At 37.8% G+C, this 15696-nt stretch overlaps 1 protein-coding gene across 1 annotated transcript in view; it reads left to right on the top strand.

Annotated features, from left to right (window-relative positions):
- Positions 1-15696, top strand: part of CCDC30 (coiled-coil domain containing 30) — a 155231-nt gene that overhangs the window by 111550 nt on the left and 27985 nt on the right. The window contains exons 18-19 of the mRNA XM_044668758.1: positions 9189-9325; positions 11713-11827. Of these exons, the coding sequence (XP_044524693.1) occupies positions 9189-9325; positions 11713-11827 (252 nt within the window). The remainder of the gene's footprint in view (positions 1-9188; positions 9326-11712; positions 11828-15696) is intronic.

The raw sequence follows: 15696 nt of genomic DNA, 5'->3' as shown, positions 1-15696 counted from the left end.
TATTATGAAGTAGTTACCTGATAGATTCAAGCTGCCTAAGGAAACATACATATCTACATATACATACATAGATGATAGATAGATAGATAGATAGATAGATAGATAGATAGATAGATAGGAAGTAATAGTGTTTGATTGTGTCTATTATTACAATAGAAGATGGGAGATGAAAGAGGTAGAAAATAAATTTTTGTTAATTAAAATAATAACAGTAATAGTTGCCAAATAAAGTACTCCATAGGGAGACAGAGGAGTGGAAAGCTACTAGAAATACTGTGGCACAAATGGGGAGTGGAGTAGTCATTGGCCAAAAAAAAAATTTTGTAGCTGAGCTCTCCAGCATGGGGGAGTGAACCCCTGGGTCCTTCCCTTTTATAACTAATTCGCTATACTACAAATTATATAGTACTTTAAGGTTACAAAGCATGGTGTAAATATTATTTTCACAACAACCTTCCCTGGAAGGTAGGTGCTATTATTAACTCTTTTTTACCAACAAGAAAAGTGAAATAGACAGAGGTTACATGACTTGCCCAGGGTTACATAGCTAGTGTCTGAAACTGGATTTGAACTTGGGTCTTCCACTCTCAGCACTCTATTCACCGTGTCACTTAGCTGCTTCTTAAATTAAAGTTTAAAAACAAATAAAGAAGTAGTCTTCAAAACCATTTGGTTTGCTTAAAAATTGAGAACTAGATGAGTGAACAGACTAGAAAAAGGAGAATTACAAATAATGGAACTCAGGAAGCCAGTATTCAATAAGCCTGAAAACAAACATTACTTAGGAAAGAACTCCCTCATTATGTATAAGAACTTTTGGGAATCCTAGAGAGCAGTCTGGCAGAAACTAGATTTAGACTATATTCATAACAAATTTGAAATAAATGAATATTAAAAATCATACCATAAAAAATTAGAAAAGAAGCAAATCATATACCTGTCCATATATAGATATGGACAGAAGATGTATTCCTAACCAAATAAAAGATAGAGGAAATTATAAAAGATAAAGTGCATAATTTTCACTGCATAAAACTGAAAAGCTGCTGCACCAAAATAGATATATCTAAGATAAAAAGGAAAGTGTGCAAATGGGAAAAAATATCTTTATGTAAAATTTCTCAGAAAGACATACAGACAACTAACATATATGTGTATATATATATATATATATATATATATATATAATCAAAAGCCATTCTCCAACAGATAAGTGGTCAAAGGATATGAACAAAAGGTCCTCAAAAGAAAACTTGGGAACTACTAACAACCATTTGAAAGAATGCTCTAAATCACTAATTAGAAGAGAAATGCAAATCAATCAACACTGAAGTTTAACCTAACACTTAGCATGTTGACAAAGATGGCAAAAAGGGAGAAAGTTAATGTTGGAGGGATTGTGGAAAGACAGACACATTAAAACAATGCTTGTGGAGCTCTAAATTAATACAACCATTTTGGAAAGCAATTTAGAATTATGTAAATAAAGTGTCTAAAATGTCCACACCCTTTGACCCAAAGAGTTTAGTGCTAGTCATTATACCCCAGGAGGATGATTGATAAGAGGAAAGGCCTCCCAAATTTTTGTCGCTATATAAAAAAATGGAAACAAAATTTGGTAGCAAAGAATTGGAAAATAGATGTCCATCAATGGGAGGAATGGCCCAAAAAAAATGTAGTACATAAATGTAACAGAATGTTACATTCTGTAATATTGTGTACATTTCCATAAGAAATGAAACCTATGATGAATACAGAGAGGCATAAAAAGACTTACCTGAATTGCTGCAAAGTGAACTAGAGCAAAGCCAAGAAAAAAATATCCAAAATGACTATAATGATGTAAATAGAAAAAACAACCACCACGAAACAATGGAAAATAAATGACACAAAATTACAAAGGATAAACTTGGTCTCCATGAATAAATATGATAAATCACATCCCCCAACAAGGCTGAGGGTAAAGGAATTAAGATATGGAACATTGTACATAGTGAGATTTTTTTTTCTATATATTTATTGGTTTATTGTGTGGTCTGGCTCTCTTGGAGGGGGAATACCAGGGGAACATTTAGACAATGTAAAAACAAAAGATATCAGTAAAAATCCAGGTTTTTTTTTTAAGTCAATCCATACTGAGGGTACAGATCTTCCATAAATGTTCCTCCCAATATCAGCTACCACTTGATATCTCCCCAATATTATTTAACCAGTTAGCTTTTACAAAGGGATATTGACTGAGAAAGATCAAGTACAAGTATAACGACAACCTAAACTAGAACCCTATTCTCCCTATCTACATATCCTGGCACCTCAGGAAGAATGAATTCAAACTTAAGTGACTACTGAGAAATATTGCCCCCAACAAATTCATTTCTGGCCAGTGAATAAGTTATTTCCTTTATTGCAGGATGTGCTATCTTGGTGGTCAGGGCAGTTCTCTGCTGGGCTGGGTCAATCAGGTTGTTCCTCAGGGCTGGCTCCTTACTAAACTTGGCTGCTGTTGCTATCTGCTGTGGTTGTTTAAGGGACTTTTGATGACACTATTTTTGAAGCCTACCAGGTCATAACGTGGCCCATTCTTTGTCTAATATTCATTCATCTAAAATCAGAAAAGAATAAACACCACAAAAATAGGGGAAAAAAGGGGGCTCCATGTATTTGTGGCCACATGATGGTCAGGTAGAATAAAGCAGCTAGTTATGAATGACAGCTAGTGCTACTTCTCTCCTGTAAGGGGTAAAAAGGGGTTTTGATTGGGTAAATATTAAAAGGTTGGTTGCCATGGGATTGAACAATTATCAGTCCCTAATTAAAGAATAACCTCAAGTTAAAATGACTTTTATGGAAATTTATTTACAAATGAGAAGAGGAAGTAGAAATAAGGAAATAAGAGAGAGGATAAAATAGAATAAGTAATCTAACACAGTAGGTAATTTGCTCTGATCCCCTAGTTCAATCCAGGTAGATCTAATTAACCCTCAGCTAAGGGAAATCCGGCCTTGATTCCAAGGCTGGAAAGCCAGAGGCCCAAAGGGCCTCGAAGGTGAACGAAGCAAAAGCTTCAGCCACAGAGTCTCTATTAAAAGGAAGTTCCTTAAAAGAAGTTTAGGAAGATTCAGTCTTAACACTCACCACTTGGAATAGTTTCACCAGCTCCAGACCTCCTCCAAGTTCAGTCACAAACCAGAAGAACTCCTTCAGGTCCCCTTCATGAACCAGAAGAGAGGGCCCAGCTCACTGAGGTCTCTTTTTAAAGGGGCCTCTTTTGCATCACTTCCTGTGGTCTCCTCTTAGTTTACCTGTCCAATCACAACAGATGCTTTTCTTAGGACTGCCCAGAAGGCAGTCAGTAAATTCTGATTTGTTACTCACTCTAGTACATGTGAGTTACAGACCACCCAACTTGTGAGTTAAATGAAGATGTTTTCACCTTTGGTGATTAAATCTAAAGATGGGCAAGGCAGATTTAATCTCATCACACTCCCACCTAGAGTTTTTGTCATTATCACCAACAGGAAAAAAGAGAGAGAGAGTTCATGTTCAAGCCTTTTGTACATATACTCAGTTCTAACTCCACAGTCAAAAGAATTTTTTCATCATTATGAAGTAAGCCTACAGGAAACAGGATACCTATACCTGGTCTAAAGCAGAGAGGGAATAGGCCCTTCCATCACATATGTCCATAAGCAGGCTTACCCAGCTTCCAAGTGAGTTGATAATCAGGCAAATCATATTGTGAATATGATAAGGACTAGATACTTATTGGCCATTCCACCCATTGCATGTAAGGAAGCAACACCTGTCATGGGGAAAGGCCTTTCCATTAAGATCTGAGATGAAGTAAAGATGTTCATTGTCACCACTATTATTTTATATAATGCTAGAAATATTAATGATAGCAATAAAATAAGAAAAAGAAATTGAAAGAAATATGCATGAACAAAAAATTTTTGCTGCTGAACTGATGGCTTACTTAGAGAATTCTAGAGGTTCAACTGAAAATTAATAGAAATTAATAGAATAAGCTCAGTTAAATAGCAAGATATAAATTAAACCCCCCAAATCATCCACTCTTCTGTAAATTACCAACAAAACTCAGCAGAAATAAGAAGCCCCAGGCACAATTACTGCAGAATATATAAAATAGATCTGAGAATCTAATTACCAGAACATCCATAGAAATTATGCGAATACAGCTACAAATAATACTTTTCAAAAACAAAGGAAGACTTTTAGAGAAGAATGAATTGCTTATAGTTGACCATCCTAATATAATAAAAATTACAGTACTATCTAAACTAATTTACAGATGAATACCATACTGCTGTTCAAACTTCCAAAGGATTATTTTATAGAACTAGATAAAGTTATAACAAAATTTACCCACGGGAACAAAAAAAGCAAGAATATAAAGGGAATAATGGGGAGGAAGGAGAAGTGGGAAGGAAGGAAGCTTCTCTGAACTAGATCTCAAATTTTTATTAAAAAATAGATAAGATGATTAAAGGAATGGATTAGATAGACAAAACCAAAAAACAACTGTGTGGTAGAAATGGTGATCAATAAACTTAAGGATACAAACTAATGGGGGTAAGTTCTATTTGACAAAAACTTCTGGGGAAATTAGAAAGCAGTCTGGGAGGTGGATCTGGCTTGATCTCATAAAATAAAGCACAATAAGAGCCAAGAGATCAAAAACAGAAGGAAAGGATTCATATATACACAAGTACTTTTTGCAGAATTTTTTTATTTTTGCAAAGGATATGGAAATAAAATAAAATAAATGTCCATCATTTGGGCATGTCTGAATAAATTATAGTATAGGAATGTAATGGAATATTAACCTACTTTAAGAAATAGCAAAGAGGACAGATTCAGAGAAACTTGGAAAGACTTGTATGAATCGATTCAGAATGAAGAGTGCAGGACTAAGAAAACTTATTTATTCAATGACCACAACATCATAAAGAAAAACAACTTTTAAGACTTATCAATGAAAAAACCAGTCACAACTCCAGGAGACTCTAGGAGAGATTATTCCCACCTTTTAATGTAGAAATGATAGATTCTAGGTGCAGAATGAATCATATGTTTCCAGACATGACTATTCTAACACAAATTGCCTTTGCTTGACTATACTTTATTACAAAGGAAGGCTATTATTGTTGGGGGTAAGAGGTGAAGGAAGAGTTATGGGTAGACTAAAGTAGGTAATGATAGTGATGCAAAAAAAAAAGGAAAAGAGGAAATAAAAGTTTCAAAACATTTCAAAATATACAAAGGAGATCAGAGAGGTTCAGAGGAAACACTGAAAAAGCAGTGTCAGGACTATTACATTATATTTACTGTATATTGAAACAACCAGTTGACATGTTCTGGATTCATGATTTCACAGACAATCCCCCCATTATCTGACATTTATTTATGGAAATGTTCATGTTTTTCATGACTTTCTAGTTCATGATAAAAGTTTGCATTTGGGGGTGTATTTTTTAAAACTGGTAGGATCAAGGAATAATTTTGAAAGATACGAGAAGTAGCTTGTGCACACATTAAACCAAGCAACTACATAAAAAGACATTTGAATAAATATTAAGAGAACTGGGAAAGGAGCATCTAGATGGCTCAGTAAATAGACAGCCAGGTCTAGAGACTGGGTTCAAATCTCCAACACACTTAAGTGACTTGCCCAGAATTAAACAGCTAGAAAGTGTGTTGGAGATCCTTACCAGTCTTTTGCCTTGGAACCAATACTTACTATCCATTGTAAGACATAAGGTAATAAAAAAAATAGAGAGAAATAACTAGGAACACTTACTTTAGAGAAGATATGAGAGCTCCAATTGAAGGGCAGCATAAATGCTGCCGTGGTTAAAGATTGATCCTTTTTCACAAGGAAGTTTTCCCTTAGGCTAGATCTTTTCTGCTTTAAACAATAAATGATATTTACAAAGCATGTTAAAGTTTGAACAGTTCCAGGCTCATAACCATTTCATAAATGCTTATTGGCTTTCTGTTATTACCTCATCTGAGCCTCACAATAACTCTCTGAGGCAAGGACTACAGGTAGTAGTATACCCATTTTATAGATGAGAAATCCAAGGTATAGTGATTTGCCCATTATTACACAATTGTATTAATTAGTGTCAAGTGTGTATTTGAACCTCATTCTTCCTCATTCCTGGTCCAGCACTCTATCTGCTATGTCATGCTGCTACAGTAAAAATCCATAGAAAATAACAATTTCTGTTGTTTAATCTCTGTATTCACCTCACCTTGGAAGCAGAAGTCTTGCTTTCCCCATAGTTTTCCAAGTGAGCTTCTTGATTTCTCTTATACTTCCCATTTGATCTTTAAAATTCTCCTCCCATAAGAAACCAATACTTTACTCCATCCAGGCCATCTTACAAGGGCAGGGAGTACTGTATTTTATAAGAGTGACATGCTGAGATAGAACATTATAGATATGTTACATTTACAGTTAAGGAAATTGAGATTAGATGTAAAGAAAATTTCTTCCCTGAAGGACTTCAAAATTTCAAAACAGATTACTGTAGTAGGAAATGGTCTCTCCACTAAAAATATTTAAGAATGGATGGGCAGGGGGCAGCTAGATGTCTCAGTGGATTGAGAGCAGCCAGGCCCAGAGACTAGAGGTCCTGGATTCATATGTGGCCTCAGACACTTCCTAGCTGTGTGACCCTAGGCAAGTCATTTAACCCCCATTGCCTAGCCCTTACCACTCTTCTGCCTTAGAACCAATACACAGTATTGATCCTAAGACAGAAGGTAAGGGTTTTATTATTTTTTTAATGGATGGGCACTTCTGTGTCCAGGATGATTTATATTTAAATTATTCTAAAAACAGATACAGATCAGGATTGTTGGATTTTGAGCTGGAAGGAATCTTAGTATTTACACAGTACAGTCCCTTCAATTTACCCATAAGGAAACTGAAGTCCAAGGCAGAGTGACTCATCCAAGGTCACTCAAGGAGTGAGCAACAGAGGTGGAATTGGACTTCATCTTCTGACTGCTAATCCAGACTCTCTTTGCCTATTTGCTATGATGCTTTTGTTTAATTTCACATATCCTTTAAGAATCATTTTTGGTTGTAGCTTTTCCATTTTGGAAGAAACTGCTGTTAAGAAAGATGCCACTGTATTAGCCTAGACATTGCTTCAGCATCAGAGTTCTGAGAAATTCTTTAGTACCTAACGATGTATAGGATGTGTTATAGCCCAGATTGTGAAGCTGACTGATCTTAGCTAAATTCTCACCTTTCGCCTATTACCATAAAAGGAATGCAGGTGCATAGCAGGATCATCATGAGCCCATGGAGCTGATGATATATAGAATCAGAGAACTAAGTATTTCTCACTGATGTTGACAGACAATAGAGAAATTAGAGATAGCACAGATGAGCTTGTTGAGACCTTTATTTAACTTTATAGGTTTTAAAAATATGAAACTGAAGAGACTTCTCCTTTATTACCCTGCTGTGGCATAGCAGTGGCCTTGGGTTTTCAATGGTGGAGTAAAAACTCGAACAAGTCCTTCCAAACTGGAAAATTTTAGGACAGGTCCAGCAACTAATTATATGTCATTTGAGGACCAGCCTACCTAAATTTAGAGTTTACACCTCTCTGTGGGGTGGCCACCAACTGATTAATTCTTTGACCACAGCAACTTATGAAACATCTGTTAAGGCCTACTTAACTCCTCACTGTCTCTCACCTTTGCCCCTCCCCTCACTTACCCCCAGCATATCCAATCTGTTGCCAAGGTCTGTTGATGTTTCTTTTGTAATATCTCTTGAACAGAAACCCTGCTTTCCTCTGATACTGTCACTTCCAGTGCAAGCTTTCATAATCTCATGCCTAGACAATTGCAATAACCTGCTGATTGGCCTCCCTGCCACAAATCTCTCCTTACTCTAATCCATTCTCTACTCAGCAGTCAAAGTGATCTTCCTAAAGCACAGTTCTGACCATCTCACTCCTCTCCCCATTTCCCTCAACTGAGTAAACCCCAGCAGCTTCCTGTCACTTCCAGGATCAAATATAAAATCCTCTGTTGGCATTCCAAGCCTTTCATAATCTAGCCCACCCCCACTCCCCTCGCCATCTTTCTAATCTTATACCTTACATCCTACTCTCCTGCCCCGTGCATTTTTTCAATCCAATGATACTGACTTCCTTGATGTTTCTTAAACAAAACAGCTCTCAGTGCTTGGCATTTTCCCTGGCTCTCCTCCATTCCTGAAATGTTGTTCTTCCTCATCTCTGCTTCCTGGTTTCTCTGTTTTCCTTCAAATCCTAGCTAAAATGTCTCCTTCAACAGGAGGCCTTTCTTAGTGACTCTTAACCTAGCACCCTCTCTCCAATGATTATTTCCAGTTTATTCTAAATAAACATAGTTATTTACATTTCCCCATTAGACTGTGAGCTATTTGAGAGCTCTTACCTTTCTTTAGATCCCCACAATTTAGCACAGTACCTAGCATGTAGCAGGCACTTAATAAATATTTTTTGACTGATTGACCTGCATTGGTAGAAGTATAGATGAAATCATGGATCCTTGAAACATAAGTATAAACGAGAAAGAAAGATCTAAAGTCCAAATAATATATAAAATAAGAAAATTAGCAAGAAAGAATGCCAAGGGGGCAGCTGGGTAGCTGAGTGGATTGAGAGCCAGGTCTAGAGACGGGAGGTCCTAGGTTCAAATCTGGCCTTAGACACTTCCCAGCTGTGTGACCCTGGACAAGTCACTTAACCCCCATTGCCCACCCTTACCACTCTTCTGCCTTGGAACCAATATACAGTTTTGATTCCAAGATGGAAGGTAAGGGTTTTTAAAAAAAAATTTTTAAAGAAAAAAAAGAAAATCAACTTAAATTTTCTCTTCTGAATAAAAATAGAAAGCAACTCCCAGGAAAAGTATAAAATTCAAAATCACTTTCAATTTTCTAGGAAAAGACCAATTCATTTGAAGTAGGATATATTAATTGCCTAACGTATGCAAGGTACTGTCTAGGAGATACAAAGAGAAAGTGATAAACAGCCTTTGCCTTCATGGAATTTATATCCTGCTGTAAGCCACATAGTTAACCCACAATTCATTCCAAAAGAGTAATTTCTGACAATGATATGTTTACTATCAGAAGGCTTCTTTTTCCCTAGGAGAAGGCATTCCAGGATCAAGTTACCACGCAGAATGAAAATCTGCTCCTTGAAAAAAGGCAACTTTTAGAGAAACTAACAGACCAAGATGAAACTATACAAGGCAACAAATGGATGATCTCTTCAGTTCAGAATAGGTGAGGATTTATTGTCTAAGAATATGGTTCTTTTTCTCTCAAAATGAGTTGATATCCTCCACAAAAATGATATAACTAATTAAGGAAAAGGAAAACAGACAAATTCTTAATTCTTTAAAATATCCCACAATCTGCTATCCTAGTAGGATCCTAGGTTTAGAGCTTTTAAAAAAAGACCTTAGGGATCATCTAGTCTAATGCTCCTTTTTATAGATAAGGAAGTTGAAGTCCAGAGATGTTAAATGATTTGTTAAAGTTCACAGAGTTAGTTAAGTGCAGAACTGAAATTCAAACTTGAGTATCCTGACTTTAAATACAACATGACTTCCACTAAAACCTACTGGCTTACATTGTGGCTATAAATAGGATCCATACCTTAATCCCTAAACCCCTCTTTGGGAAATGAATTGTTTTTAGGAACAGTAACATTCATGACTACCTAATAACTGTCATTATGGATTCGTTGATTAAGTGGTTAAACTGGATGGTAGGCTGGCTGGGGTGGGACATGCCTAATTTGTCATTTGTTAGAATTGGGATCTCAGAGATTCTCTATTCTAGCTACCTTAATGAGAATCAATCACCTCACTGAGTGATAGACAAATGTCATAGTGAACAATGGGGAAAGAACCCACTGGCATCATGTCAAAGCATCAGGCACTACTTGAATTATTCTTCCAAAATTCCTTGAATAATATACCTATAATAATATATCTTAAGGTACACACACACACACATACATTAAGGTAGCTTCCAGGAAGTTGTGAAGATTGATCTTCTGATCATGCCTCTATTTGATGGGGAAAATAGCAACATTCCAGAAATTCCTGATTATCTAGTACTAGGAAAAACCTAGTAAAGGAAGGGATGGGGGGAAATGACTAAAGAATTATGATAACTGCTTTAAAATGGGAGGAAATTGGTTTCCTGAGGAATACACTTTAAAGTGTTCTTCACTTCTACTCTGTACATTTTCTGCATGTGAACCCAAGAGATGGATTATATATATACATATATCAAAAAGTATTCTAAAGTTACAATCTTAAGTAGTGGTTATAATATTTAATTTCCCTTGACTTGTCTCACTTAAAAATAATGAGAGCATTGTTCTGGTTAAAGAGGTTCACAACTACAATATTAGAAGGATTACAGAAGGTAGAAATTAGGCTTAAATCAACACCTTATACCACACTCCGTAGTACATTCTAAATGAGATAGTGGCCTTAATATTAAAGATCATGCTATTTTTAAAAAATAGAAGAAGGGCAGCTAAGGGGCACAATGGATAGAGTGCCAGGCCCAGAGTTGGAAAGACTTCAAATCTGGCCTCAAACATTTCTTGTGTCACTCTGATCTTCTGTCTTAGAATTGATACTGAGGGGGGAGGCAGCTGGTAGCTCAGTGAATTGAGAGTCAGGCCTAGAGACGGGAGGTCCTAGGTTCAAACCCAGCCTCAGACACTTCCTAGTCACTTGACCCCCATTGCCCACCCTTACCACTCTTCCACCTAGGAGCCAATACACAGAAGTTAAGGGTTAAAAAAAAGAAAGAATTGTTACTAATACTGAAGATAAGGTTTAAAAAAAAAAAAAGAGAAATGCAAATCAAAACAACACTGAAGTTTCACTTCTCACCTGAAAAATTGGCAAAAATGCCCCCAAATGGCAATAGTCAATGCTGAAGGAGATGTGGGAAGATAGACATACTAATCTGTTGATGGAGCTGCAAAATAGTACAATCATATTGGAAAGTAATTTGAAATTATGCAAATAAAGTGACTAAAATGTTCGGTTTTTTTCATCATATTTTTTAATCAGAGACTCCATAGGCTTATAACAGGGGTCGGCAACGTATGGTTCTCGAGCCATATCTGGCTCACCTCCGGATCGGCCAGTCCAGGCAGAGCCCCAGCAGAGCCCCAGGATGTGCCCCCAGGGGGCCCTTCAGCCCCCCCCTCCATATTCCAGGGCCTTCCGCCTCCATCCTCCTCCTTCCGCAGGCATTTATGGCTCTCATGGCCAAAAAGGTTGCTGACCGTTGGCTTATAACCAAGGAAGCCATTGTTAAAAAGTCCCTATATACATCTAAATATTTATAGCAGCACTTTTTGTACTATTTCTTTCAACCATGAGATCTTGTGATTTTTTCTACTTTCCTCAGTTATACCTAACACACTTTTGCATATAAGAACTATGTGTTTATTTAATTTCCAGGCAATTGGCATTTTTTTAATTTTGTGATCTGATATGGGTTCTTGGGAGTTGTCCTGATGGTGGTTCCCAAAATCTGGGTAAGAGCCTGGGGCACCAGAAAAATTGGAGCTCTTAGAATTACTTAGTATCCAAACTAAAATTTGTAGTTTTGCTTCTGTTTTATGCTACCCAAAGAGTGATTTTCCTGGATGAAGAAAACAAGCTACTGCAGGAAAATAGTCTTCGGCTTACCCAGCAGGTTGGCTTTCTAGAGCGAATCCTTAGAAGTATCCAGATTCGGAGAGGAGAGGTAAGAAATTTGCTTTGTATTTAGTCTTCAGTTTTCAGGATGGCTCACTCATGTTAGTGTATCTTATCCTCCTTTCTTCTATACTGCTCCACTCTTCTTGTGGTGGACAACAGAGAAAAATCTAATGGCTACAAACCAGAAGGCCAGGTACTTGTGGAATGATTTCTCCAGAATTCTGCTCTAGAAAAAGATTTTTTAAAAGAATTCTCAGAGGCACCTAAGTGGCTCAGTGGATAGAGACCCAGGCTTAAGGACAGGAGGTCCTGGGTTCAAATATGGCTTGGATACTTCCTAGTTATATCACTCTGGACAGATCACTTAACCCCAGTTGCCTAGCCCTTGCTCTCTCCTCCCTTGGAACTGATACACGGTTTTGATTCCTAGTCAGAAAGTAATGGTTTAAAAAGGAAAGAAAAAAGAATTCTCAGCATCCAAGTATGTCTACTGGGATGCTATTTGGTTTCCATTTGGTCAGATGCATTTTTTTTTCATGAGTATACCAAGAAGGCAGGTGTCACACAAAGGCCTGGCTAACAACAGGCAAGGCTCCAACTAAGGAGATGTCTAGTAGGCAGGGACAGTGGGAGGTGCACAGCACTCCCAGCATCTCAGATATAGAAGGGACTTCTGATATTTCAATCCTTTCTATAAGATTTTTTTCCCTAACCCTTTCCTTCTGTATTAGAATCAATACTAAGTCAAAAGAGCAGTAAGGGCTAGGCACTTGAGGTTAAGTGACTTGCCCACGGTCACACAGATAGGAAGTGTCTAAGGCCAGATTCCGCCTAACTCCAGGCTTGGCATTCTATCCACTGTGCTACCTAGCTGCCTCTCTACAAGATTTCTGATAAGTACTCATCCAGTTTTTGCTTCAAGATGTTTAATGGTGTTTTTCACTGAGGTCCAAATGAAAAATTCTAGTTAGGCTGCAAATTTATGACATTATTAAAATGCTTTTGCTGGAGAAAAGCCCATAGTTTAGTAGGGAGGTAAGCTTAGGAGAGCATCAAGAATGTACTTCAGATTCTTTAAGGTTAGAGAGGCAGCTAGAATGACACTAATAAGTAAAGGTAGTTTGTTACCCTAGGTTGTCACCATCCTGCCTTTGCTACCTATGGGCATGTCGTAAGCATTGATTCTAGTCAAAAAGGAGGTTGAAAACATAAACGAATCCTGCCCCTGAGAAAGATATTAATCAACATTTATAAAGCACCTACTAGGCACTGTGCTAAGTTCTGAGAATTCAAAAAGAGCCAAAAGAAAGTCCCCCTCCTCAAGAATCTCATAATCTAGTAAGTGAGACAGTATACAAACATATATACAAAGCAAACCATTTATAGAATAGGAAATATTTAACAGAAGGAAGGCACTAGAATTAAAAGGGGTTGGAGAAGACTTCCAATAAAATATGGGATTTAAACTTAAATGAAGCCAGGGAGGTCAGCAGGCAGAGCAGAGGAGAGGGAGAATTTCTGATTTGGGGACAACCAGAGAGAATGCCCAAAGCTGAGAGAGAGAGTATGTGTCTTGTTTGTAAAACAGCCAGATGCACAATGTTACTAGATCAAAGGATACCGTCAGGGTGTAAGGCTGGAAAGGGAGGAGGGGGCTAGGTTATAAAGGGCTTTGGATTTGATCCTGGAAATAATAGGGAGTGAGTAGAGTTTATTGAGTGGGGGGTGATATAGTCAGACCTACACTTTAGGAAAATATCTTGAGTGTCCGAATGAAGGATTTCTCAGAGTGGAAAGAGGCATGAGGTGGGCTGACTCACCAGCAGGTGATTACAATAGTTCAGGCATAGGAGCCACACTAGGGTAGTGCAATATCAGAGGAAAGTATGGTAATATTTGAGAGATGGCACAAAAGTTACATTGACAGGCCTTGGCAACAGCTTGGGTATGGCGGAATGAGGGAGAGTGATAAATCCAGGTTGACTTCTGGGTTGTGAGTCTGAGAGACACAGAGGATGATATTGTCCTCTACCGCAAGGGAGAAGGCAGGAGGGGGCCAGAGTTTAGGGAGAATGATAATATATTTTGTTTGGGGACATTGAGTTTGAGATGTCTACTGGATATCCAGGTCAAAATGAAAGGCATTTGGAGATGTGAGGTTGGAGATCAGCAGAGAAGTTGGAGCAGGAAAGGTAGATCTGAGAATCATCAAGGGTAGGGATGGTGATTAGAACCATGGGAGCTGACAGGATCACCAAGTGTGAAGTAGGATAGAGAGAGAAGAGGGCTCAGATAGAACCCTGAGAGATACCTATGGTTAGAGGAAATGATCTGAAAAAAGATCTAGCAAAAGAGATAGGAGATTGATTCAACAGGAAGGATACCCAGAAATCTAGAGAAGAGAGTATCAAGGGAGGTGAGAGTGATCAACAATGTCATAGGCTGCAAAGAAGTCAAGGAGAAGGAGGATTGAGAAAAGGCCATTAGAGATCATTAGTAACTTTGGAAAGAACAGTTTTGGTGGAATGATAAGGTTGGAAGCCAGATCATAAGGAGTTAAAAAGAGAGGAAGAGGAGAGAGAGGAAAGACACAAAAGGCAGAAGAGCTACAGGATGTAACAGGGATGGAAGATTTGAGAGGTTTTTCAAGATGAGGAGACATAGACATGTTTGTAGGTAGTAAGGAATGAGCAAGAAGGTAGGGAGAGATTGAAAATAAGTGAAAAATGATGTAAAGTCCTGAGTTCAAATCTGGCCTCAGATACTCCTTAGCTGTGTAACCAGAGGTAAGTCACTTAATCCCAATTGCCTAGCCCTTACGGCTCTTTTGCCTTGGAACCAATATACAGTATTGATTCCAAGATGAAGGTAAGAGTTAAAAAAACATATCCCCTTAGTACTGCCATTTGTAAATGTCAAATTTTGCTTTGTAGATGCCACAGCCACATTTAGAAGTGTTTGAATCAATACAGACTTTACAGACTTCTTTGCTTGATGAAAAAATTCATGTGTGAAAGAAAAGTGAAGGAGATAAGCCAGGAAACAGAAATGAGGAGGGAAAGATTTCAAGCATCAAGGGGCAAGCTGTGAGGTGGAATGTTTTATTTGAGGAATATCAAATAGATCTGTGTCAAATCACAAATTGTGGGGAAGAAGGTGGAGAGTAGGTATAAAGTGTAAAAAAGACTGAAAATGTAGGAAGGGTCCAGGTTGTGAAGGACTTTAAGAGCCAAAGAAAGGATTTTATATCTTTTGGACGTGCTATTGAAGGTGACAGAGTCACTGGAATTTACTGAATAGTAGAGTGACTTGGTTCCTTTTGCACTTTAGGAAAATCAGTTTGACAACCGAGTGGAGAATGGATTGGAGTGGGAAGAGACTTTAAGCAGGAAGATGTCCCTTAGTTCAGGCATGAGTTAATAAGAGTCTGCACCAGAGTGATAATAATGTCAAAGAAGAGAAGAGGTGTATAAAAGAGATGTTAAGAAGGTAGAATCAACAGGACTTGGAATTGGTTTAATATGGATATTGAGAGAGTACAGAGTCAAGGATGGTACCTAGGTTGCAAGCCAAGTTGCCTGGCAACATGGTGGTACTCTGGACAATAATAGGAAAGTTAGGAAGTATGGAGGATTTGTGAGAGGTGAAATATGTATCTTGAATATACCAGGGTAGTAATGGGATGTTAGTAGGTTCAAGGAATGATTGATCAGGACCAGTATCAGAAGATACACAGGGTTTGGGAAGGCCAACAGGATATGGGTAGCAAGATAACAAATGCAGTCCAAGCATGGGTAATAAACACAGGGATGGTTTGGTTTATTTAAGGTAAGGGAAGGTAGGGAAAGGAATTTGGATAATCTTATCTAATGTTTCTAACTAATTCTCCCCAACAAAATCCACAGTTGTTCCCTC

The sequence above is a fragment of the Gracilinanus agilis genome, chromosome 3 (genome assembly GCF_016433145.1).
Source record: "Gracilinanus agilis isolate LMUSP501 chromosome 3, AgileGrace, whole genome shotgun sequence".
Taxonomy (NCBI): domain Eukaryota; kingdom Metazoa; phylum Chordata; class Mammalia; order Didelphimorphia; family Didelphidae; genus Gracilinanus; species Gracilinanus agilis.
Note: the sequence above shows the minus strand (reverse complement) of the source record. Positions and strands in the feature narration are given on the sequence as shown.